This window comes from Eretmochelys imbricata, chromosome 7 (assembly GCF_965152235.1).
Source record: "Eretmochelys imbricata isolate rEreImb1 chromosome 7, rEreImb1.hap1, whole genome shotgun sequence".
NCBI classification, from domain to species: domain Eukaryota; kingdom Metazoa; phylum Chordata; order Testudines; family Cheloniidae; genus Eretmochelys; species Eretmochelys imbricata.
In genome coordinates, this window is record NC_135578.1 from 43,469,404 (window position 1) to 43,494,765 (window position 25,362).

The 25,362-nt window shown below is 38.4% G+C and overlaps 1 protein-coding gene across 8 annotated transcripts in view; it reads left to right on the forward strand.

The window, feature by feature from the left end:
- Positions 1-25,362, forward strand: part of PBRM1 (polybromo 1) — a 91,285-nt gene that overhangs the window by 26,463 nt on the left and 39,460 nt on the right. For all 8 annotated transcript variants that reach the window (XM_077822176.1, XM_077822174.1, XM_077822178.1 and 5 more), the window contains 4 exons: positions 4,363-4,579; positions 19,317-19,458; positions 20,162-20,259; positions 24,026-24,302. In XM_077822176.1, coding sequence (XP_077678302.1) covers positions 4,363-4,579; positions 19,317-19,458; positions 20,162-20,259; positions 24,026-24,302 — 734 coding nt within the window. The remainder of the gene's footprint in view (positions 1-4,362; positions 4,580-19,316; positions 19,459-20,161; positions 20,260-24,025; positions 24,303-25,362) is intronic.

The following is a 25,362-nucleotide window of genomic DNA, read 5'->3' on the forward strand; positions in this document are numbered from 1 at the left end:
TATTAAAGGGTGGATACTGGAGAGGAGTGTTTTAGTTTTAAAACTTTTAGCTGCACAGGTTAGTGCTATAAATATTCATTGTTAGGTCTGTTGCCATTATTTCCCAAAGGTGGGATTGGGTAGACTGCTTTAGGTGTCTGTTCCACCATAGTAGTGAGCATTTCTTTGAAGCCACTGCATAGCTACAAAGGTGTGCCCTCCCACTCCCTTGTGTCTGAGTAGTCTGGGAGTTGTCATGCAGCTGAACACTCCTGTGGACCATCAGTTTCAGATTGGAAAGGAAAGATAACACTAGTGTGTCATATGACCTGGCTGTCTACTGACTTATAATTTGTTTAATATCTCTTTGCTTAAATGGGATAGAAAGCTGAAACATGGTCAGGCTATGCTTAACCGTAATGACAATGTCTGCTGGAAACTTGATATGACCATTAGAGGACTGTCTTTTGTGTCACCGATCCAATGGGACTCCTACCAAGCTTTCATTCAAACTACAGTTTGGGGATCGGGAGACTGCTTTGATGATGATAACTTTTAACTGTACAAAAGTATGTAAGGATCTAGTTTTTATGTCTGTCTGGTACAATTAAATTACAGTTATTTAGATGTTTTGTAGGTTTAGTGATTTTGTACACACACATCTTCTCCTTATGGTTCATGTTATAGTGTCTCACGCTATTTTCCTGCACTAAATATATATTTTTTGTAGGGCTGTCAATTAATCGTAGTTAACTTACACAATTAACTAAAAAATATTAATCGTGATTAATTGCAGTTTTAATTTCACTGTTGAACAATAGAATACCAAATGAAATTTATCTCATATTTTGGATGTTTTTCTACATTTTATATATATTGTATTCTGTGTTGTAATTGAAATTAGTGTATATTATTTTTGATTACAAATATATGCACTGTAAAAATGATAAACAAAAGAAATAGTATTTTTCAATTCACCTCATACAAGTGTAGTGCAATCTTTTGTCGTGAAAGTGCAATTTACAAATGTAGATTGTTGTTGTTGTTGTTACATAACTGCACTCAAAAACAAAACAGTGTAAAACTTCAGAGCCTACAAGTCCACTCAGTCCTACTTCTTGTTCAGCCAATCGCTAAGACAAACAGGTTTGTTTACATTTACAGGAGATAATGTTGCCCTCTTCTTATTTACAGTGTCATCAGAAAGTGAGAACAGGCATTTGCATGGTAGCTGGCATTGCAAGGTCTTTATGTGCCAGATATGCTAAACGTTCGTATGCCCCTTCAGGCTTCGGCCACCATTCCAGAGGACATGCTTCCATGCTGATGATGCTCATTAAAAAAATGTGTAAATTAAATTTGTGACTGAGCTCCTTGGGGGAGAATTGTATGTCCCCAGGTCTGTTCTACCCGCATTCTGCCACATATTTGAAGTTATAGCGGTCTCGGATGATGACCCAGCACACTTTATTCATTTTAAGAACACTTTCATGGCAGATTTCACAAAACACAAAGAAGATACCAATGTGAGATTTCTAAAGATAGCTACAGCACTCGACCCAAGGTTTAAGAATCTGAAGTGCCTTCCAAAATCTGAGAGGGACGAGGTGTGGAGCATGCTTTCAGAAGTCTTTAAGAGCCAGACTCCAATGCGGAAACTATGGAATCCGAACCACCAAAAAAGAAAATCAGCCTTCTGCTGGTGGCATCTGACTCAGATAGTGAAAATGAACATACGTCGGTCCGCACTGCTTTGGATTCTTATAGAACAGAACCTGTCATCAGCATGGACCCATGTCCCCTGGAATGGTGGTTGAAGCATGAAGGGACATATGAGTCTTTAGCTCATCTGGCATGAAAATATCTTGCGACGCCAGCTACAACAGTGCCATGCCAACACTTGTTCTCACTTTCAGCTGACATTGTAAACAAGAAGTGGGTAGCGTTATCACCTGCAAATGTAAATGAACTTGTTCAGCCAATCGTTTACACAAACAAGAAGTAGGACTGAACGGACTTGCAGGCTCTAAAATTTTACATTGTTTTATTTTTGAATGAAGTTTTTTTGTACATAATTCTACATTTGTAAGTTCAACTTTCATGATAAAGAGATTGAACTACAGTACTTGTATTAGGTGAATTGAAAAGTACTATTTCTTTTGTTTTTTTACAGTGCAAATATTTGTAATCAAAAATAAATCTAAAGTGAGCACTGTACACTTTGTATTCTGTGTTGTGAATGAAATCAATATATTTGAAAATCTAGACAACATCCAAAAATATTTAAATAAATGATTTTCTGTTATTAACAGTACAATTAATCATGCAATTAATCATGATTAATTTTTTTATTGCACAGTTAATCATGATACATTTTTTTAATTGCTTGACACCCCTAATTACTTTCTAGTATCACTTTCATGAGTCTTAGTCCTGAAGTTTATAGATTTGGGGAGAGGGGGAAGTACCATTATAAAACATGTTATGGATCATAAGTTTAGGTACTAATCAAAGGGAAGTGGCATAAGTGAATCCTAAGTTGGACAACCCTCAGACTTTATGTAGTCTTTGTTGCTTCGTTTGTGGTACCTTTATTAGAATAAGCTCTTCAGTCCAGGTGTGATAATTTAAGAAGAAACTTAAGAGAACATTTCTCAACACCATAAATATATAGATTTATTTTGAATTTAATCACTTAAACTAACTCCCTTAAGCACATATGAAAATCCGAGCCTCTGTTTACTAATTTCTACTCTTGTAGTGAATTCTGTTCCCAACTGTTCTAACCACTGTTTGTTTAACCTTAGGCAAGTCACTTACAACAAAACTTTCAGTTGTAGATCCTTGGCACATCTGAAATCAGGCACAAGCTGTCTCACATTGAGCGCCCTTAAATCAATGCACACAACGTTCACAGATCTGTAAATTTTTAAGGCTAGAAGGGACTGTTATGATTTCTAGCTACAGCACTCAACCCAAGGATACCCCGTGCATGACACAGGTCAGAACTTCTCCAAGTGATTCTTACATCAAGCCTATGATTGCTGGTGGAGCTAGAGCATATCTCTAAAATTAGTGACTATTTTCTGAAAATGTGCTTGTTAGCTTTGAGCTTCAGTTCCCCTACTTCACAGGATTTTGAGGCTTGCAAATTTCTTTATTATTAAAGGTTTAAGTAAGTACCTATATACACAGAAAATAAAAACTACTGCAGATTTCTCATTCTGTCTCCATTATGCACATTTCCATATCCATGTGAACGTCAAATCTTAATATGTAAATACGGGCTCACACATGAAAAACTCTCTATTGGAACTGATTATTATATGTTTAAATTCTTAGGATAACCCAAAAAATTGTTCCTGTAGTCCATTAGTATTTTCTCATGGGACACCTCAGTTAAAAAAATATATATATATATTCCCATGGGGAAAGTAATCAAGTCCCTTTATGCTCATGAATGTCCAGGGATGTGTAAGAGGAGTGCCATGTTGTCCACACCATGTTATTAGATATTCATAGATTTTGCAAATTATCTCACTTTCTAGCATTTCTAAAGATTTTAATGTATGCTTGCAGCACCAGGGGTTTGTAACCTCCTTTAATTGGGTTCCTAAATATTTCCTATGTTATTTGAAGGATTATTCCTCCTTTCCTTAAAGAATTCCTTCAGCATCTTTCTTATATGCAACAGATATTATGCCTCACCAACAGTGAATTGCTCCTGTCCAGGCTATTTTGTAACACTCCAGTGTGTGTTCTTACTCTCCTTCACTCATGTGTGCAGTCATTTCCGTTTAGAAAAGTACAGAATGCAACCCTGTAGCATGATGGCAAATAATACAATTCTCCAATTGTAATTTAATGTTGTTGGCTTGGTTATTAAATAAGCAGACAGCTAATTTCTTCACCAGTTTGTGTTTGAGTGGTCTTAGTCTGTATTCTCAGGTACAGCACATTACAGTAATCTCATCTGACAGTGTTAAAGGCATGAGGTCTGCACCTGGTAAAGCGCGCAATCTGCTTGCCAAGTCAAAGTTCCTCTGAGCCAGTGGCTCTTTGGGCTGACATGGTTAAGAGACATCAGTTTCATAGCCAGCGGTACACAAGCGAGTGGTGCAGCCAGCATCACGCCTGACTGCTTTTAAATGTCCTAACCCAATGGATCAGATGTGTATTTTATTACCTGGTCATCCAGAAGCAGCAGATAACATATGATATCCCTCCCAAAATTATAAAGCGAAGTATTAAAAAGTGAGTAAATTCCCCCACTTGTGGGTCAGGCATTACCTCATTTATTATTTTTAAAGTCAAACAGTCAAAACAACAGAGCTTTATGTGCTTGCCCATCGGTTTCTCTACTTCCTTCTTTGTTTTTTACAGCTGCTGCCCGTTATGAAGAAGGAGAGTCTGAAGCAGAGAGCATCACTTCCTTTATGGATACTTCTAACCCTCTTTATCAGCTTTATGATACGGTTAGAAACTGCCGAAATAACCAGGGTCAGCTTATATCAGAACCCTTTTTCCATTTGCCTTCCAAGAAAAAATATCCAGATTATTATCAGCAAATCAAAATGCCTGTTTCATTGAAGCAAATCAGGTAAGAAAACATGGAGTGTAAACTATATTTGTTGGGCTTGAGCACATTGAAGAGCTACTTTTATTACTGGCCTGTTATACCATGAACTAATTCTTGTTTTTTATATATATATATATATATATATATATATATATATATATATAAAAATATGTCTTGGTAAGCAGATCCGTACGTTTACTATATGTTACTTGGATTTGTTCTGCAATTGCTGTCATAGATTAAGTAGTTCAAAGAATTCCGTGTATTTTGCCTTTTAAATTGATCTCCATCCATCTTCTGACCTTCCTTTGTAGATGCCTTCTGTTTGTATTTTTTCACTTGTTTTAATTGAAATTAAGGTGTAGGACTCAGAGTCCTGAAGGTTGAGCTATCTTGTTACCAAACAGGTACAGAATGGCTAGTGATAGAACAAGCTTCCACACAATACCCATATTGTTATTTGTCCTGGACCTTGTGTGATACTTGTATAGGAGCAAGAAGATGGTTTTATCTCTAGTCATTCTGTCTTTGTCCCTCTGCTTAGACAACCACCAAGGTGTAAATTGTTACACTCTTTTTGGTGTAATAATACATAATGACTTCAAAGGAGTTACTTTGCTTGTAATTTATTGTAACTGAGATTTCAGTCTGGCCCATGGTTCCTTTTGCTGTACAATATCTTCATTTTTTCATATTTTATTTGCATGCACACACACACATTACTGTTGTAGCAATTACATTGCTTATGGAAGTAATAAATGCATCTTGGTGTTGTGTAAATGTTATTTTTTTTATTCAAACTGGAGAGAAGGGCCTGAAATTCATGTATGCTGTATATAGCAAAAGTGAATTTTCATATTAGCTTTATCTTGTTCACTGACTGGTGAAATGTGGTATTTATCTGTCTGCTGCACCTTGGTTAAATCTTGGATTATATTCAGTCAACACTTAAATTGCCATGTAATCTTTGCATATTTGTATGGACAAAAATTCTTCCAAAGGCGCATGTGCATCCTTAAATGCATGTGAGTTTAACTATATAAAGACTTGCAGAGTTAAACACTGGAATAAATTGCCTAGGGAGGTTGTGGAATCTCTGTAATTAGAGATTTTTAAGAGCAGGCTAGACAAACACCTGTCAGGGATGGTCTAGGTAATACTTAATCCTGTCATGAGTGCAGAGGACTGGACCAGAAGACCTCTTGAGGTCCCTTTCAGTCCTACGATCCTATAGGGAAAATAAAGCAGATTGGGTCCTAACAATACTTTTTTACATCTTCAAACTTCTGTGTATTTGTTAATTTTTGTGAGGTACTTACTTAAATAGTATCTCTTCAATTCACAGATGGGGGGAAAAAGGAGACAGAAAGGTTATATGCCACAGAAGACAGAAGTCTGTGGCAAACAAAGTGTGGTACTCCTGGCTCCTCAGTGACTCTCAACCTTTTCAGACTACTGTACCCCTTTCAGGAGTCTGATTAGAGTTGCCTATCACAAAGTTTCATCTCACTTTTAAAAACTACTTGCTTACAAAATCAGACATAAAAATACAACAGTGTCACAGCATGTTACTACTGAAAAATGGTTTACTTTCTCATTTTTACCATATAATTATAAAACAATTGTTTTGTAAATATTGTACTTACATTTCAGTGTATAGTATATAGAACAGTATAAACAAATAATTGTCTTTATGAAATTTTAGTTTGTAGTGACTTCGCTAGTGGTTTTTGTGTAGCCTGTTGTAAAGGTCTAGATGAGTTGATTTACCCCCTGGAAGACCTCTACATACCCCGAGCGGTACGCGTACCCCTGGTTGAGAAGCACTGAGCTAGACTATATTGCCAGAGAGGGACCTGAGGGTCCATGAAGCCTGTGGCCATGCTCACACGCTCTCCCTTCTCCATTCTCAGGTCCCCAAATTTGGGGGGCATTGTAAATGTTAAGGCTAATTTCAAGTTATCTCTGAAATGAAAAAAACCCTGTATCCTTGAAAGCATAAAGCTGCTTACGAGTGGAGAGAATTGGTGATAGTGAGTGTCGTTTAAAAGAAACAGTTATTTACATTTCACCCAATCCAGTCATGCCCAACAATGGTCGTGTGAGCCTGTGAAACCATCTTTTGAGCTTAGAGTGGATTCATGATCATGTTTGGATGTGAGAAGTAGTGTTACTTGTGGTGCTGCTGATGGCATTAGTCCTCTGACAGCAAGTTCCCCCGCAGCTAGCTGCCGGCAACAGAACTGGCTCTTCTGTGGAGCTGTTGTAGGATCTGGAAAAAGAGTCCTGGCACAGTATATTGAGAGATGGTATTGTCTAGTGGACTTGAGGACAGACTGAGCAGAGAACAAGACAGAAAGAAGGGTGGGAGCAAAGCAAACAGAACAGAAGAAGGATGAGAGGAGTAGAAGAGAGTGTAACTTGGAAGAGAGCAAGTATGACTAACAGAGGATAAAGCAAATATGAGAAAGAAAGAATAAGTGTAAGGGGATGCATCTTATCTGAGAGAGTACAGAAGAAAGAAACAGTAGATATAGTGTGGAGATTGATTGATTGTGTTAGGCATAGAAGGAAAGAAAGGGTATAAATAGGGGCTGGAAGAAAGGGAATCAGAAATAACACAAATTAAATTTGCTGTGATAAAATAGCTAACTCATACTATTTTTATTGAATATATCTGGCAAACATTGGTTTCTGTAAGTTTGGTAAAGGGCAATGGGGTAGATATTTTGAGAATTTAAGTTAATAATGCTGGCTACTCTGGATTCTATAGTCAAAAAATTGGAAGAACAGACAGGAAATAGTTTAAAATTCACCATAATGTGAACACAGTCACCTGGGAAACGGGGCATACTAGAACTTCAGTTTACCTTAAATAATTGTCCTTTGAATAAAATTTTAAAATGCTGGCAACTATGAAACCGAAGAGAAGCAGATTAGTTCATTTTAAACAACAGAAAAAGCTTAAATTTTGGGATAATCTTCTAGCCACTACTGCTTTTTAATGTATTAAATTGGGAGATGGGGGAGGGGGGAGTTGCACATGCCCTAAGAATAATCATGCCACCTCTTCCCTTCCCCCACCCCCAAAAAGTCATAAAGCAAGTTCTGTGCAGGATTGTGATAAATCGTGGACAGGAGGTAGTTAAGTTGAAAAATCTGTCTGTCTACCACAAAATGCTACGGCCAAGTTGTACATGCTCCTAAATTAAGAATACTTAAAGAATAAACTAATCAACAAAACCCTAGCACCACCACCCCTGGTAATCAGATATCCCAGTTCATATTTTTGTTTGAATGGATAACATCCAAACGTTCTGTTTTAATGCATATGCACAGGAGGTTTTCTTGGAAGCTATTAACTCAATTTTTGTGTGATAAGTGTCTCATCCTTCAGATTTACATTAACACACTACTGACTGTGTATATATAATGGTATAGTAAATGTTACCAGTTGGTCAAACACATTTTGATCTGTAATTTAAAAGTGAAGAACACTGGACCCTCGCTAGAACGTGCGTCTACATAACGCAAATTCGGACATAACGTGGTTGCGGCCATGGATCCCAAATTTAAGTACTGTAAAGTACAATTTTTTTGAGTATAGACACGATAAATCAACCACTGAGCGCTCTCCTGTCCACTCTAGTACTCCACCAGAATGAGGAGCGCAAGCGCAGTCACCGGGAGAGCATCAGCTATTCACGTAGCTGAAGTTGCTTATCTTAGATTGACCCCACATGGTAGTGTAGACAAGCTCTAAGATGATTGCTGTAGGCCTAGAATGCCATACAAATGTAATGTAATAAAAATTTACAGGTTACAGTAGTTATCTTTAGAAAGATGTCAAAAATGTCGGGCAAAAGGAAGGCTTACTCGATGCAGGAGAAATTGGACGCTATCCAACGATTTAGAAATGGCGAAACCCAGGCAAAGATTAGCCGCGATATTGGCATTAATGAGTCCGCCTTTCGTGGATGGCTAAAGAATGCTGACAAGCTCGGAACTTACATTCATAACCTGGATGAAGAGCATGGCCTTCAAAGAAAACGAGCCCATTTAGCGAATGATGCCGTTCTTGATTCTGCAGTGTACATGTGGTTTGTGCAAGAACAGCAGAAAGGCATTCCAATCTCTGGTCCGCTTATAGCCATGCAAGTGGAAAAATTTGACCGGGAACATAATGTCAAATTCAGCAATTTTAAGGCGAGTTCGCGTTGGCTATGGCGATTTCAGAAAAGACACTGAATCTCTCAGATTGAAGTTTCGGGAGAAAAACGCTCTTCTGACGACAACGACACACAATCGTACCCTGCGAAATTTTACAGGCAGAGGGTTACTCAGAGGAACAGGTTTCAGAGTAACAGCCGTGTTAGTCTGTCTTCGCAAAAAGAAAAGGAGTACTTGTGGCACCTTTAGAGACTAACCAATTTATTTGAGCATGAGCTTTCATGAGCTACAGCTCACTTCATTGGATGCATACCGTGGAAGCTGCAGGAGACATTATATACACACAGAGACCATGAAACAATACCTCCTCCCACCCCACTGTCCTGCTGGTAATAGCTTATCTAAAGTGATCATCAAGTTGGGCCATTTCCAGCACAAATCCAGGTTTTCTCACCCTCCGCCCCCCCCCCCCCCCCAAACTCACTCTCCTGCTGGTCTCTGTGTGTATATAATATCTTCTGCAGTTTCCACGGTATGCATCCAATGAAGTGAGCTGTAGCTCACGAAAGCTCATGCTCAAATAAATTGGTTAGTCTCTAAGGTGCCACAAGTACTCCTTTTCTTTTTTCGGAGGAACAGGTTTACAATGCAGACGAAACAGGAATTTATTATAAAATGTTGCCCGATAAAACCCTGGCTGTCAGAACAGATGAACGTAAGAAAGAAGGATATAAACAGGCAAAAGATCGCCTTACTTTATTGTTTTGTGTGAATGCAACAGGCAAGCATAAATTAAAACCATTGTGCATTGGAAAGTCTCGCATGCCTTGGTGCTTTCATCACGTAAATGTGAATTGCCTGCCGTTTTTGTACAAGAACTCCAAAAATTCCTGGATGACAAGAGAGATTTTTGAACAATGGTTCTTCACCGAATTTTTCTCTTCGGGCAAAATGCTTAGAAGAAAAGGCCTTCTTTTGCTAAACAACTCTCCAGCACATCCTCCAGCAGAAAGACTCAGAATCCGTGACGGTAAAATACAGGTTTAATACTTACCTAAAAACACGACTTCCAAAATCAAGCCGCTTGATCAAGGTGTTATCGCCATTTTTAAGCAGCACTATCGACGGAACTTCGTACAACAAATGATAGAAAGCAAGTTGTCTGACACCAATTTTCTGAAGAAGTTGACTATAAAAGCCTTCTTTTACATTGGCAGCGATTCCTGGAATTTATTACGTGCTGAAACAATAAACCACTGTTGGATGGTGGGACTGAGAGAGTCGTTTGGCCACCCGCTCCTGGAAGAAAATGAAGAAAGCAGATCACAGTCTGACGAGGAATTCGACTTCGAGGGATTTACAGAGGAGGAAGTTGGAAGAACAGACGTGGAGTGGATGCAGGAGCTGTGCCAGCAACTGTCCGGGCTCAGAGTAACTGTTCTGCCACAAAATATCGAGTCCTGGATAAGAGGTGACGATGAAGCAGGAGAATTTTATCCCGTTGCTGAAAGTCTAACGGATGACCAAATTCTTCAGGCAGTACGACCAAACAACATTCCAGAAGCTGAAGAATTGGCCTTCACCGTGGAATAAGAAAAGGAAGATGAAGTGGGCATCGTTCCAACGTCAACTGCGACCGCAGTTAGCTTAGAGACTGCTTTGAGACGCAAGACGTTGAGCTTATAAAAATTATGCAGCTACATAGTCTTTTGCAGTTTGCTAAGCAGAAGCAGCACAGCAGCAAGAAGCAAAAGCAACTCACTGACTTTTTAAAGAAAAACTAGACTAGTTTATTGTAATGTCTACTTTAAATCTCTAATAAAGCAACACTTTTTTTTTTTCTCGTTTATTGTTTCCTTCAAGTAGGAGTTTATGTTCTAAGGTTTTCTATACTTTATGGATATGACATTTACTGTACACAGTAATTTCATTTTAACACGGTCCCCACTATAACGCGGTACTTGACATGGATCCCAAATCCCGCGTTCTAGCGAGGGTCCGGTGTCATTACAGCAAATAGAGGAATAAAACATGACAGTTCACTTGAATGATGAGGAAAAGGGTGATATTTAATGGGAACTGATGTTTGAATAAAGGAATGAATGCACGATTAGATGATCCTGATGGTTCCGTCTGACCTTAAAGTCTAAGAGATGTGTATATATAGAGCACAGCACTTTTTTGCAGTTTAGATTACAAAATACAGTCTCTTTCAGAATTACAGAAAGAAGTTGCTTGGTGTTAAAATTTGTCAGCCTGTTATGTTTAAACTAAATGATCATTTGCTTTGTAAGTTAGAGCCTTCTTACAATGTGAGTAAGACTGACATACCTTTTTTTAGTTCAGTGTATTTAGAAGTCAAACTTTCTAGCTGTTACATTCATTTGTTTGTTCATTCTGAAAAATAATGCACTTCTGTGTGTGTTACTATTCATTTATTTTAAAAAAGTGGGGAAAATATACCTTCCTTGAATATTCATGAATACTCTGAAAGAGAAATTATAGTAATTAGTCTTGCTTGGTTAAAATGATTTGTAAATATTCGCAGCTTTTGGAGCTTTATAAAGTGTCATTTCCTTTTGGCCAGATTACTAGCAAAGCTTTGCAGAATGTTACATGCATTTCGTGTAACATGCTCTTCAGTAAAAGTTTGTATAACTTATTTTTAATATGTTAGCAAATGTTTCCAGTGCACATTCATACTCTTTTTTTTTGTGTCATCTTTAATGTGGTATAAAAAAAGAGTTTGGCATTTCAAAAACTACTGAGAATAGAGAAAGAAAAGAAAAAGAGACTGCATTCTTCTTCCTTGAATTCTTTCACTCAGAGGCGGAGGTCAAACCCGCACGGTTCTAAATGTATGTTTTATTGAACAGATTTTGATGTTTAATCCTTCCTTAGCTTTTTGCATTTTCCAAGGATTCTTCACATGGTATGCCTTCAGAATAAGGAAAAATAGGTAACATGCAATTTGTTCATTAGAACCCTGTTTCCAGGACAGACCTAGACAAATTGTCTGTCTGTTTGAATGTGGAGCGGGTATCTTTTTGTCCTTAAATTTCACAAATGAAAGAGTGATCAGCTACTGGTAGAACTTGTGATGGATAGAGTGCTGATTCCGTTCCTTTCACGTTCTAATCATATAGAGGTCCAAAGCAAGGAAGATGTCATGCCAAGGTTAATTTGGGCTCATTGGACTTTAAAGCTGTTCCCAGATTTCAGCAGCAAAAGAATGAACTAATCTTTCTCATTTTGTTTAAGAGGGAAGTATTTTCAAATGCAGTACATGTTTCCAGCATACCCTTGGGATCTTTAGATGTTGGATCAGAAGAGACTAAACTTGTTCTTGAGCTCGTTCTTTGAAATCTTTCCATACCAACACCATCAACCATGTACTTTAGATTTTTCCTGGGTTTTCTTTATATAAAGGTTAGCATACATAGGGTTTACTGAGTTACAGCGGTGTATTGCTGAATAGGGCTATGATTCTGGGTAGTTTAAGGCTCACTGTATAAAATAAGCGAATGAAAAGGGTCTGTAACCACCGAAAGTAGCCAAGTTGAGATATTTAATTTTCTGCTGAAGGCATATCTCATTCTGTAGAGCTGGAAAAGTCATGATACTTAAGTTTTATTAACTTTGAGTAGAATTAGATTTGTTAAAAGTACTTAGGTCGGGGTAGACAAAATATGGCCCGCAGGTCAGATCCAGCCCGCAAGTTCCTGCTGGGGAACAGGGTCGGGGGCTTGCCATGCTCCGGCGCTCCAGCCGGGGCAGTGGGTCAGGGGCCGCACCACGCATCTTGGGTCTGCTTCGGCACACCAGCTGGGGTGCTGGGTCGGGGGCCACTCTGGCGCTCCAGTTGGGGGCCGCACCATGTGCCGCTCCTGCCATGGTGCTCCAGTCGGGGGCCGCACCATGTGACTCAGCCCCACTCCGGCCAGGGCGCAGGATGGGGCTGCACCACGTGGCTGGACCCCGCTCCTGCTCTCCAACCAGGGCCCACTCCACGCATCTCCTGGAAGCCGCAGCATGGCCCCGCTCCGGCTCCTAAGCACTCCAGTGGGAGCTGCGGGGCAGTGCCTGCTGATGGGGCAGCATGCAGAAGTGCCTGGCCACGCCTCCGGATAGGAGCCAGAGAAGGGACATGCCACTGCTTCCGGGAGCCGCTTGAGGTAAGCGCTGCTCGGGGCCTGCACCCCTGAGCCTCTCCCCACGCGCTAACCCCCTGCCTCAGCTCTGATCCCCCTCCTGCTCTCCAAACTCCTCGATCCCAGCACGGAGCACCCTCCTGCACCTCAGACCGCTCATCCCCAGCCCCACCACAGAGCCCACACCCCCAGCCGGAACCTGCACACTTTCCTGCACCCCTCCTCCTGCCCCAGCCCTGATCCCCCCCTCCCACCCTCCAAACCCCCTAAAAGCTGCAGGCTTAACTGAAAACAGCTTAAGAAGTGTTCCTGTCTCCAACACCCAGGTACGCAGCTCCCAGTGGGGTCCAAACCCAAAATAAGTCTGTTTTACTGTGTATAAAGCTTATACAGGGTAAACGCATAAATTGTTCGCCCTCTATAACATTGATAGAGAGATATGCATGGCTGTTTGTCCCCCCCCCCAGGTATTAATACATACTCTGGGCTAATTAATAAGTAAAAAGTGATTTTATTAAATGCAAAAAGTAGGATTTAAGTGGTTCCAAGTAATAACAGGCAGAACAAAGTAAATTACCAAACAAAATAAAATAAAACATGCAAATCTAAACTTAATACAGTAAGAAAGTGATTACAGATGAAATCTCACCCTCAGAGATGTTCCAGTAAGTTTCTTTTACAGACTAGGCTCCTTCTAGTCTGGGTCCAGTAATCACTGACACCCCCTGTAGTTACTGTCCTTTGTTTCAGTTTCTTTCAGGTATCCTTTGGGGGTGGAGAGGCTATCTCTTGAGCCACCTGAAGACAAAATGGAGGGGTCTCCCAGGGGCTTAAATAGACTTTCTCTTGTGGGTTGAGACCCCCTCTTCTCTCCTATGCAGAATCCAGCTGCAAGCTGGAGTTTTGGAGTCACATAGGCAAGTCACATGTCCATGCATGACTCAGAACTTTACAGGTGGCAGCCGTTGTTCACATGGTACCTTGAATGTCCCCAGGTAGACTTCTTATGTGGATTGGAGTCTTCCAAGATTCCATTGTCCGTTAAGTGTTTCTTGATTGGGCACTTAACTTGCAAATTCCTTTCTTAAGAAGCTGACCAAATGCCTTACTAAGGCTACTTAAAATCAAACAAGTACACAGACAATATTCATAACTTCAAATACAAAAATGATACAAGTATACAAATAGGATGAATATATTCAGTAGATCATAACCTTTACAGAAATATATTACATGACATATGTAGCATAAAACATATTCCAGTTATGTCATATATACATTCATAAGCATATTTCCATAAAGCATTATGGGGTGCAACATCACACACCCCTTCAGGTAGTTGAAGGCTGCTATCAGATACCCCCTCACTCTTCTCTTCTGCAGACTAAACAAGCCCAGTTCCCTCAGCCTCTCCTCATAAATCATATGCCCCAGCCCCCTGATCATTTTCATTGCTCTCCACTGGACTCTCTCCAGTTTGTCCACATCCTTTCTGTAGTGGGGGGCCCAAAACTGGATGCAATACTCCAGATGTGGCCTCACCAGTGCCTAACAGAGGGGAATAATCACTTCCCTCGATCTACTAGTAGTGCTCCTACTAATGTAGCCTTCTTGGCAACAAGGGCACGCTGCTGACTCATATCCAGCTTCTCATCCACTGTAATCCCCAGGACCTTTTTTGCAGAACTCCTGCTTAGTCAATCAGTCCCCAGCCTGTAGCGCTGCATGGGATTCTTCTGTCCTAAGTGCAGGACTCTGCACTTGTCCTTGTTGAACCTCATCAGATTTCTTTTGGCCCTATTCTCTGTGAAAGCCCTTTGTCTCTGAAGTTTAGCTTGTATTTGTTGAACTTCAGAGCACAGTGCAAAAGCCTGTCTATTTGATAACAGCCTTGAGATCGATTATGGTTTGAGGGGTGGGTGAAGAGGGATGCGGGTATGTTGTTGGCTGGTGAGCTAATTTATTGTATCATGCTGCTGGATTAGTGTTCCTATATGCATTGTGAATTTAAATACATTGTTAAGGGGACTTATGTATGATGTGTATTTAAAAATCTAAATAAGATTTTATGAAATCTTTAGAGAGTCTCTAAAGGCTTATCTATACACAGTTCTTCTACCATTTTCAACTAAATAGGTTTAGAAACAGATATGGTTACGTTAGTTCATAACCTGCCCTACCCCAACCATACCCCAATATTGATATAGTTATACCAATATAAATTTACAGAAATAGGATTTACATTGATATAGTTAAATAGGTACAAAAACTGTGTTTAGACCAGCCCTTAATAAAGAGGAATAGCATAAAGAGGTAATGAGGAGAAGATTTTACTGAATAAAGAAATGCAGTATTTGTGGTGTGTATGTAGATGGAATCCATCAGGAGTCTTCAGAAAGTTGAGCAAAACCTTTGTGCAACACAGCAATCAAAACACATTAACTGTAACTCCCAAACTATAGTCTAGGAAGTCAATTAGGAGACTAGAATTTTTTAAGGTGTGTATTTTCATATTACTGTCTTCCAATGTCTTAAAATTTCTCTAGCTTTCTATAAGAAGACAAATACATCAGTGTTGCACAAGAACATTCACAAGGTATACACTGCTACAATTAAAACAAACTTCAAATTAGTTGGCTCAGCAAATGATTGAGAAGCATGAATATTGCATCTACACACCTTATTTGCTTTCGAGGAGATGAACTTTAGCATAAATGAGTTCTTTATCACAGCCCTAATGATTACCTGTATAGCAAATACTCCAGAATGGAAAAGGGGTAGCTTTTTTCCTTCTCCTCCCACAGCAATAAAGATGGAGGGTACTCTTGCAAATATTTGGAATGTTCTACTTGAAAAAGTATTTACTATTCCTGACTGTCATGATCTTCATAATCATAGTCCCAATAGTCCATCTCTGACTGAGACTAATTCTGCCGTACTGTCTGTCAGTGGTGCGCAAACTTGGTGGGGGGGAGGGGAGGGAGGCACAAAGAAACTTCAGCCTTTCGCCCTTTTAAAAAACAAACATACAAATAAAAGCACAGCCTGTCTTATTTTCAACAAATTGGTAAGTTTCATAACTACAGCAGGTTTGCTATGCCCTTAACATTAATTATGATTCTTATTAATTTTAAAACTCATTTAATGATTAATAATTGATTATTAAAAGACATAAACTGGCAACATATATAATAGCTGAGAGCCTGGAATCTGTAGAATGACACTAATACTAAACCGAATGAATGAATAGTCTCACTTATGCATTTCCCCTGCACCTTCCCATTTAAAAACCTAGTTTCATATTACAAGTAATGCAAAAAACCCAGTTTCAGATTTCAAGTAATGGAGGGGGTGTCCGACAAGTTCCCTGAATGGGAAGGGGTTGCATGGCTGGAAAAGTTTGCATACCACTGGTCTACATCAGTTGTCACAGTCCTCTGAAGAAAGAAATATTAACAAAAAATACTGGTTGGATGCCATCAACATTCCTTGAGAGAGAAGCAGGATACTTATTTGTGGGAACTTCTATCCCATTGCACTCCTCAGTGGACACTTGGAGATAGGATTTTGATGAACCTTTCATGTATAGGTTCAGTTCTAACTAGTAATTTTAGAAGACTGACAACTTGCTTTATTGATTCCCAATTAGTTTGTGGGAAAAGATGTCAAAGAATAGAATAAAATTACGCTTTAAAAGTGTAAATTGCATGCTTACATTTTCTCCCTTGACAATGCAAATCTGACTTACATACCACATGTAAATCCCATCGGTCAAGCAGTAAGCAAGCAAAAGTCTAGTCATTTTCACATTGGATAATCCCATGTAAATTGGGAAATTAGAATAATGTTAAAACATCCTTCTTTTTAAAAACATCCATTCTTTTGCACTTTCCTATGACACTTTCTACCCTGTGTTGCCTTGTATATGTCTAATGGTGTATTGTCCTTTTTATATTTAAACGTTCAACAAGGGTATATGTATGTACATGCATGCACACATCACATACTTGTCAATAACTTTGTTAGACTTGAAGAATTTAATATATTTTATTATACAAGATCTATCTTAAAAAAAATGCATACTATCTTCATCAATTTTCTAATTAGTTGGAGTAAAAGCATCCTGTAGTGTTTGATACTACACAAATGGAACAGGCACAAAACTTATATTTTCATGAATATGGAATATTAAATAACCAACTACATCACATAGAAGAGAACTTAAAAAACATCCTGTACGCTTAGCATCTGTTTTTTAATAGTATTTAACTAACTATTAAAAAAAAATCTCTAAGTGACATATAAAGAATGCATAGTGCCAAATTCTACCCTTCTTACACCCAGGCAAATAGTTGATGTTAATGCAACTGCACAACACGCAACTCAAAACTGAATTTGGCTCATAATTAAATTTGTACTAAAACCTGTTTGTAGTGGATTTTGATAATCTATAATGGAAAAGAGTGATACCTTGCAGTATAGATTGGGAGCGGGGTTGCAAATAGTCAGTCTGCTGCTTATTTATGAGTATTAAAAGTGAGCTAAAGAAGATTTAAAAGAAATTAACAAGCTATTCAGCATTCTAAAGTATTAATAGAATGTGTTGATTTAAAATGATACATTTTAAAGCAAAATGTTAGAAAATAAGTTTCTGTTCCTCTTAATGTTCAGGATCTTGGTTCAGGATTTTTTTTTTTTCCCCCAACAGTAGAGTTCACTGACACGCCAATCTGAACAGGAAAGCTGCATTTGCTCTACTGCATACAGTGGGGAGTGTGCAGATAGGGACCATATGAACTATGCAATTAAAGTGTGATTCTGTTCTGAAAAATGATTATTTAGAAATGACATAGTAGAGATGCATGTTTATGATTCAGTGATTTCCATAACAATTGCAGCTCCTCACCCTGTTGGAACTAGCTGTATTCTCCTCAACCATTGCTGAGAAATACAGAATCTTGTTTAATAACAGTGGGACTAGATGACTCAGGGAACTGTTAATAGAATACAGCCTTTCATGCTCCTAGGTCACTAATACAGTTTGGTGTTGACCAAAAGTGGTTGCATTTATATTCTGGTAGCACCGAAAGGCCTCCGCCAGCTATGGGGCCAATTGTGGCAGACTCTGTACAAACATAAATGACACTCTCTATTTACAGATTAAAAGACATCACATCAGATGGATGTGACAAACAAGCAGGCTGGGAATGAGGTGTGAGGGAGGTGGGATAACAAAAGTAATAGGATATGATCAATTTTTAGCCAATCATTAGCAATACTCACAACTTGCCTGCCTGCCTAGCACAGTTGCCAACTTTCACAGGGTAAATAAGCACCCTGGCTTTCACAATAAGCCCAAAATCAAGCTAATCCCATTTCAAAACAAGGCCAAAACAAGCCAATCCCTAAGAACCCCAACACTCTATGTGACTAGATCCCCCCCCCCAACATGCAGTCTGGGATTATGGTGGGCCCGCTGTACACCCCTGACTCTCTCCACCCCCTTGCCCCTGGCTTCCTGGGAGCTGCTCAAAAAAAAAAAAAAGCTACAAGCCAAAAACTAGCCCATAAACAACTCACAAGGCAATTAAGCCAAAAATAAGATCAATTTCTGCATTTTTTCCAGGGGTTTGGCATGTCTGCTGCCTCGCAATTTGCAGGTATTGTGTGCTATTTGCAGATACCAGTTTTCTGTATGCATTTTAGTTGAGGTTAGTTTTGATGTGGGACTTGATGGAAAACGAAGGTTTTGACTGGCAATTTTTCCAACACATAAGGGGAAACAGAGAAAGCAAAAGGTGCTTGCAAGTCAGAGCTGTCTGATTGCAATTTGTTTCCAGACATGAAATGACTTGATGGTCTCAGACCAGTTCTTAGTAGTATTTTCATAACAAACTTTACTGCAGTTAGCACTAATCTGCACGCTTCTTGCTGGCAGTTTTAGCAGAGGCCAAAAATTGACAGCTTGATCCGAGAAGGTGTGGAGCATCACCAGTTCCTGATAATTGGAGCCACTGGCACTTAGCATTTTTCATGTGGTGCTGAGTGCTTTTAGGACCATGCTCACAATGAAAATGGGGATTGAATTATCTTTTTATATTGCAGGTGGTCCTTACAGGCATGGTGGAGCAGTTATAGGGGAAATTTGTACTTCTGCTTCACATGCTATATCTATTCTATGTACAAAAAGAGGGCTAGAGTCTCCAGAGCTGTCAGTAGGGTGCCTTTCCTAATGCTAAATTCACTTTAAAAACCAAAACCCAAACACTTTGTTTGGCATGTCCAGTTGCAATGCTGAGGTATAAAGGCACTATCAGAACATATTCCTCCACATCAGAGTTCTTCTGTTACTGACTTGCTTGGAAAGAAAGCATTTGAAATAATTACAGTGATGAACTATTGTGAAACAACATAAGTTGTGTCTGTCTTTTCCACAGAACCAAACTGAAGAACCATGAATATGAAACTCTAGACCACTTGGAGTGTGATCTGAACTTAATGTTTGAAAATGCCAAACGCTACAATGTTCCTAATTCAGCCATCTATAAGAGAGTACTGAAAATGCAGCAAGTTATGCAGGTATAAAGAGAAGAGTAAAGCGATCAAGATGATAGCTGTATTTATGAATTTATTTTCTTTAGGTGGTAGTTCTTGGAGCTTTTTAAATGTGCAGTAGCGTATTTGATAGTTTATTAGCTGTTCTTTATGTTCAACAATGCAGTTTTTATGGTTAAGTATCCTGAACGTATTTTAATGTTCAGAAGTTCTCAATGCATCCTATACTGGGTCATCTGTCTTTGTCAGGAAATACATCTGCAAAAATAATGTGTTGAATGGGGAGTGGATCTTCTTAGTTATTTCTCTAAATAACTTTGTTTGCAAGTAGATTAGAATCAAGCTATGAAAGTAAGTACAAGAATCTTTAAAATTGACAGATACAGTATAGCTAAAATGACTTGAATAAGAGGATACTAACACACTTTGTGTATCGTGAATTACAACATTTAACAGAACAGTTCAAATAGTTGCTAGTCTGAAATAGCATTGGCTTGAATTGATTCTTCAAAATATTTTCATGTCTTTAATAAAATTTTCTTTTGTGCGGACGTCTTTCACTGAATTACAGTCATTGGAAAGCTTTTAATGGTGCTTTAATATTTATGCATCCTACAGCTGTAGTTGTGTCTTTCTCAGTGAATCTGATCTGTGCATCTGTTTAATATTCATTTGTTCTGGGAACATTCAGTAGCAAGTCTGACACTAGGGATTTGCTCTTTTTCAGGCAAAGAAGAAAGAGCTAGCTAGGAGAGACGACATTGAGGATGGAGACAGTATGATCTCTTCTGCCACATCTGATACTGGAAGTTCAAAAAGGAAAAGGTATGCACTTTTGTGTTTCCTACAGACATCTTTTTGTTGCTGCTTTCATTTGTCATATAGAAGAACATTAAAACATCTATGTTTAAGACTTCATATATGAATTCTAAAACCATGAAACATCTCATTTATCATTTATAATTAATTGTTTTATTTTTCCATACTGACATTTTCTTACTAATATGTAAATATATAGCTGGCAAGAATATTTATACTTCAGTTTCTTAAAATGTATGACACTGACATTTTACATAATTAGGTAATACTATGTGTGTTTCTCACTTAAGATATAGTATTTTCAGTCCAAAAAGTACTCTGTAAGTTCTTGTGATTTGTTATTACACTTTATCTGTAACTAGCAGTTATGTTGCTCCTCTTCCCTTGTTTTCCTCACCCATGACTCGCTTTTTTACTATTGGTTAGTAATTCCCGAATGAAAAATAAATTGATTTTTAAAATATATTTTTAGTTTTTACATTTTATTGTTAATCTTCAATCCTGTTGCAAGATACAGGTTCTTGATTGGGGAAAACTCCCTGGGATAAGATCACTGGAATTTTTTATCTGATCCAGGACAGATCAAGTATAGTTTCACCATGAAAGTCACGGTGGGCCACCTCTCCCTTCCTTCTGATCTCACATTCCCCAAGTGCTCTCTATCAGCAATCAACATGGGCCAAGGAAGGCATAAATAGACCCAATATAAGAAAATAGGATGATTATGGCAGGTGGTGGAGTATTAAAATTTGTGTACATAAAACACCACAAAACAAAACACCATAGTGCTCTGAAAGCATTATAAATGCCCACTAAGATCATAGGTTTAAAAATATCATGTTTGGAAGGTAGATGCTAACCCATCCATTCTTCCTCAGAACACTAGGGAAAAGTCTTCGGTGTTCACTGAAATGATTTGAGATAGCGAAATGTGTTGGTGTAAACTGAGATTCAGGCCGCTCCACTGTTGCTCCAGCCTATTACTGTCAACCTTCCAGGTTCTGAGTTTGCTGTTATGCTAGGGAGAGGGACTGGAAAAAGGTGAAACCAGACCAGAGCCATCAAAACAAGAGAATCTTTCATAAACATGATTATATAATTGTAGTAGCATCCTCCATGTTTTCTGGATAGCAGTCATCAATCAAAGATAGAAAATTCTCAGCCAAAAGACTAGTAACTAAGCTATAGGAGGTGGTACAATTTGGTGATACCATTGGGGGGAAAAGAGATCCTGAAAGGTAGCCGAGTGATCTCGGGGAGAGAGAGAGAGAATAAAGTGCCAAATAAAGATCAGCAAGGAGCAGACCACAACAACTGCAAGTCTATGTTACTTGCAGAATCAGTGGATACTGCTGACACAAGCAAATTAAATTGCCCTCTGTGCCCTAAAATAATGTATTGCATTGGATCCTCTTATACAAGAGAATATTAAAATCCTTTAAAAAATAATCTAAGAACTCAACGAAAAGAAAGCAAATAGGGCTGTTAGGATGATGAAATACAGTAGAGAGAAGACAGGCAAATTTTTTTGTTGCTGCACTAAAGATATAGTTGTAAAAACGAATTTTGATTTGTAAATGCAATCATTAAAACTACATCCCAGTTGATCAAAAATTGATAAAGTGAATAGAATAAGCTGAAAATTCAGTTAGTGGAGGTGAAAAGCTTTCAGGAATTCCAGAGGATAGTAAATACAGTGAATGGCCAGAGTAAAACATATCCTGACGTCCTGAAGGAGGCTGATGGTGTAGCAGCCTGTTAGTGAGGGAATTCTTTTGAGTGTCCCTTTCAATGTGGCAAATGCATGACCCGAACCTTAAGTGTGGATCAGTATGTTGCTATTTCTGCCTTGTAATTTTTTTTGCCTCATTAACTTTTATCAGACCAAATATTAAAAATGGAACTGGGAAGTATGGAATCATAGAAATATAGGGACCTCAAGAGTTTGTCTAGTCTATGTTGACTCTGTCCATGATTACTTAAGAGAATCTCCAACTGAGTCTCCTGCCAGTGAAGAAATGCAAAATGCACTTGCTGATTTTTAATTTGTATAGCTAAGAAACCCTTTTTCTTTCTCCATCAAATTGTGATTTATGTCATATTACATCTGTTTTCTGGTTTTGGTTTTTTTAATTGCTTGTGATGGTGGTGTCTTCCTGTTCCCAAGTACATCATGAAATAGCTAATTCATCTCACAAGAGTGTCCTGGCAAGCACAGATTTTTTTTTTTTTAAATGCATAAAATTATTTAATTGGAAAGGAACTAAATGTTGAAATGTCTGTGCTGCAGCAATCTTGGGGAATGTTCTGTGTACCACAGCCTATTGGCCTATGAAAACTAATGCTCTGTGATAGACTGTGGGTACTAACTGGCTTCTGTGAGGAATTAATGATAAAACTACACTATCAAAAAACCCTATACATTTGCACATGTAGTTTTGTGTACACAGTCTGCACATTAAAAGATTTATGTCTGTGGATCAAGTGATTTGGAAAGATAACCACCTGATTGGCTTCTGCAAAATTTAATATATAATTTAGAAGCTGGGTTGAAGCACTTCTATGGAAGTCTAGTCCAAAGTGTTCCATTGTATTTAAATAAAAGATAAACAAGACTAGGCCCTATTAAAACAAAAATCTGCAACATACTTAATTTACAGGTTGTGCAGATGTGTGTAGGGAGCCACAAACACCTTCATTTTATTGCGAACAAGTCATAACTTCATTATACTTTTAAATCTCTTATTTGCAATATCATTAAATCATAATAGTTTGCTATAGGGAGACAAGTGTCTGTGACAGCATAAGAATAGCCATTTGCCAGTTTGACTTTAGAGTATTGGTAAAGCTTGCTGTTTTTTGACGGGTGTTCAAACAATTCAGAAGCTACTTTCTATTAATTTGTAGAATGATCCTTCTTTATATTTTATCCTTGTGATACAGTATATGCTGTGAGAAATGTAAAAATATTCTTACCAGTGGAGAAAAGTCATAAGTCCCCTTGATGCTCTGTATATAGCACATTTTGCCAGTGAACCAGTCATTTAGGGCTAAATTTTTAAAAAATTGCCTCAGTTTTTGTGTGTCCAGCTTCAGAAGCTTAGGCTTGATTCCCTTCCCAAGAGTGCCAAGTATTCACAGATCTCATTGACTTGAGCACCTGTGAAAACCAAGCTCAAGGTTTATGAAGTTGAACTCCCAAAAATTGAAGAACTCAGAATTAGAGGCCGTTTTTTAAAAAAAATTCAGTCTTACAAATGAAACTTCCTTCATCTAGGGACAAGAGTTTATGCATTAAGATGATGAGTATACCCTTTCATTCTTTTTGTCTATTAGGTAAGTGCAGTCATAGAGGGAGACACAGGAGCTTTAGGTTTGAAAATACAGAGTCTGACTCCATAATTTGAGGAATATTCAGAGTAAGGCAGTATCATTCATGAAAACAGTGGTTTGTTTCATGCTGGGGAAACTCTTTTATCTCCAAGTGGAGCAAAGGGAGAAGAGAGGAGGTGTTTTAAAATTAGCTGGCTAGCTCAACTAGTGTTGCACTTACCTATGGACCCAAATTCTCTGGTCCTACTATCATCACTCTGTAACTGTTTTTTAAATTGGCGTGCACACGTTTCTAGCGTGGTGGCGGTCTTCATACACCGGTACTATGCTTTTTTTAAAAATGGCATTCAGTGTATCTTCTAGCAGAAATAAAAATGCTGTTCTGGTGGAGGTGTGTGGGTGAGAAAAAATAATACTTTTCCCCTTTTTTACCCAACAGTAAAAAGAATATAAAGAAGCAGCGAATGAAAATCTTATATAATGTTGTTCTTGAAGCTCGAGAGCCTGGCACAGGCAGAAGACTGTGTGATCTATTTATGGTTAAACCCTCCAAAAAGGACTATCCAGATTATTATAAAATCATCTTGGAGCCAATGGATTTAAAAATTATTGAGCATAACATCCGCAGTGATAAATACTCAGGGGAGGAAGCTATGATAGAAGATATGAGGCTAATGTTCCGAAATGCAAGGCACTATAATGAGGAAGGCTCACAGGTACTGTTTAGATTATGCAGGCACAGTTATCTTCATGCTTCGTTGCAGAAGGCAAAATTGTGTTCAAATTTTGTAACAGTCAATCTCTGGTTATTCCTTCCAGTGGTTACACTAACAGTTACAGAATAAGCATATGCACCCCATCATAGCACTTGTTCTAAACCAGGAACACTACTACTTCTGTACAGATATATTTTTGTGTTTAAATATTGTTTCTGCCTGAAGATATATGCAGACATAAACACAGCACCTTCCGTTTTACTTGTATGTCATTTAACTGTACAATTCCATTTTTCATCCTGTTAGCTATGTTGGCTCCTACACTGCTAGGAGTTAGCTGTTCTATTTTCTTCTAGTGCATAATAAACAGTTGTTTACTCAGTTCCCATAACTTACACCCTAAAAACCTGTTGAAGGCAATTGAATTACATAGGGGTCACTAGGGTCCTAATTTAATCTTCAGAATTTTTGTTACTGTGGGGAGATGCGTGGGATGTAAATAACTCAGTTTGGCTCTTAGATCTGAGCATGATTTTGCAGGACTCGTAGGTGGAAAAGGTATCTCTGCTTCTCAAATGAATACATTTGATGAAGAAATTGATGAGAAAAGGTGAACGTGCGATCCCACCATGTTATTTTTATCATCTTGTCAGAATGGAGATGTAGTTTAACTGCACAGTTTACATATTGTCATTATCTCCCTTATTAAATTAAATATTGATCTACTATGGTTAAATGTATGTTCTGCAAAGTGTATGCAAAAGAGAAACGAATCCTTTAACAAAGTAATTACTGTGGATGAGTGAACAGCAAGTGACTAAGAATTAAATGGCTTTATTTATTTATGGACCAAATCCTGAAGTCCATATTCAGTCCTTAGTCAGGTAAAGCAGAGTCAACAGCAAGCTGAAGAAAGATATATTCATACTCCACTGTTGACAACATTACCGATGGCAGTGAGAAGCTGGATACTCTAGCCTTTTGTGATAGGAAAAGAAATCTTTGATGCCTTAAGAAAAGTAAAACACCACTGATATCTTACTATATGAGGGCAACCAGA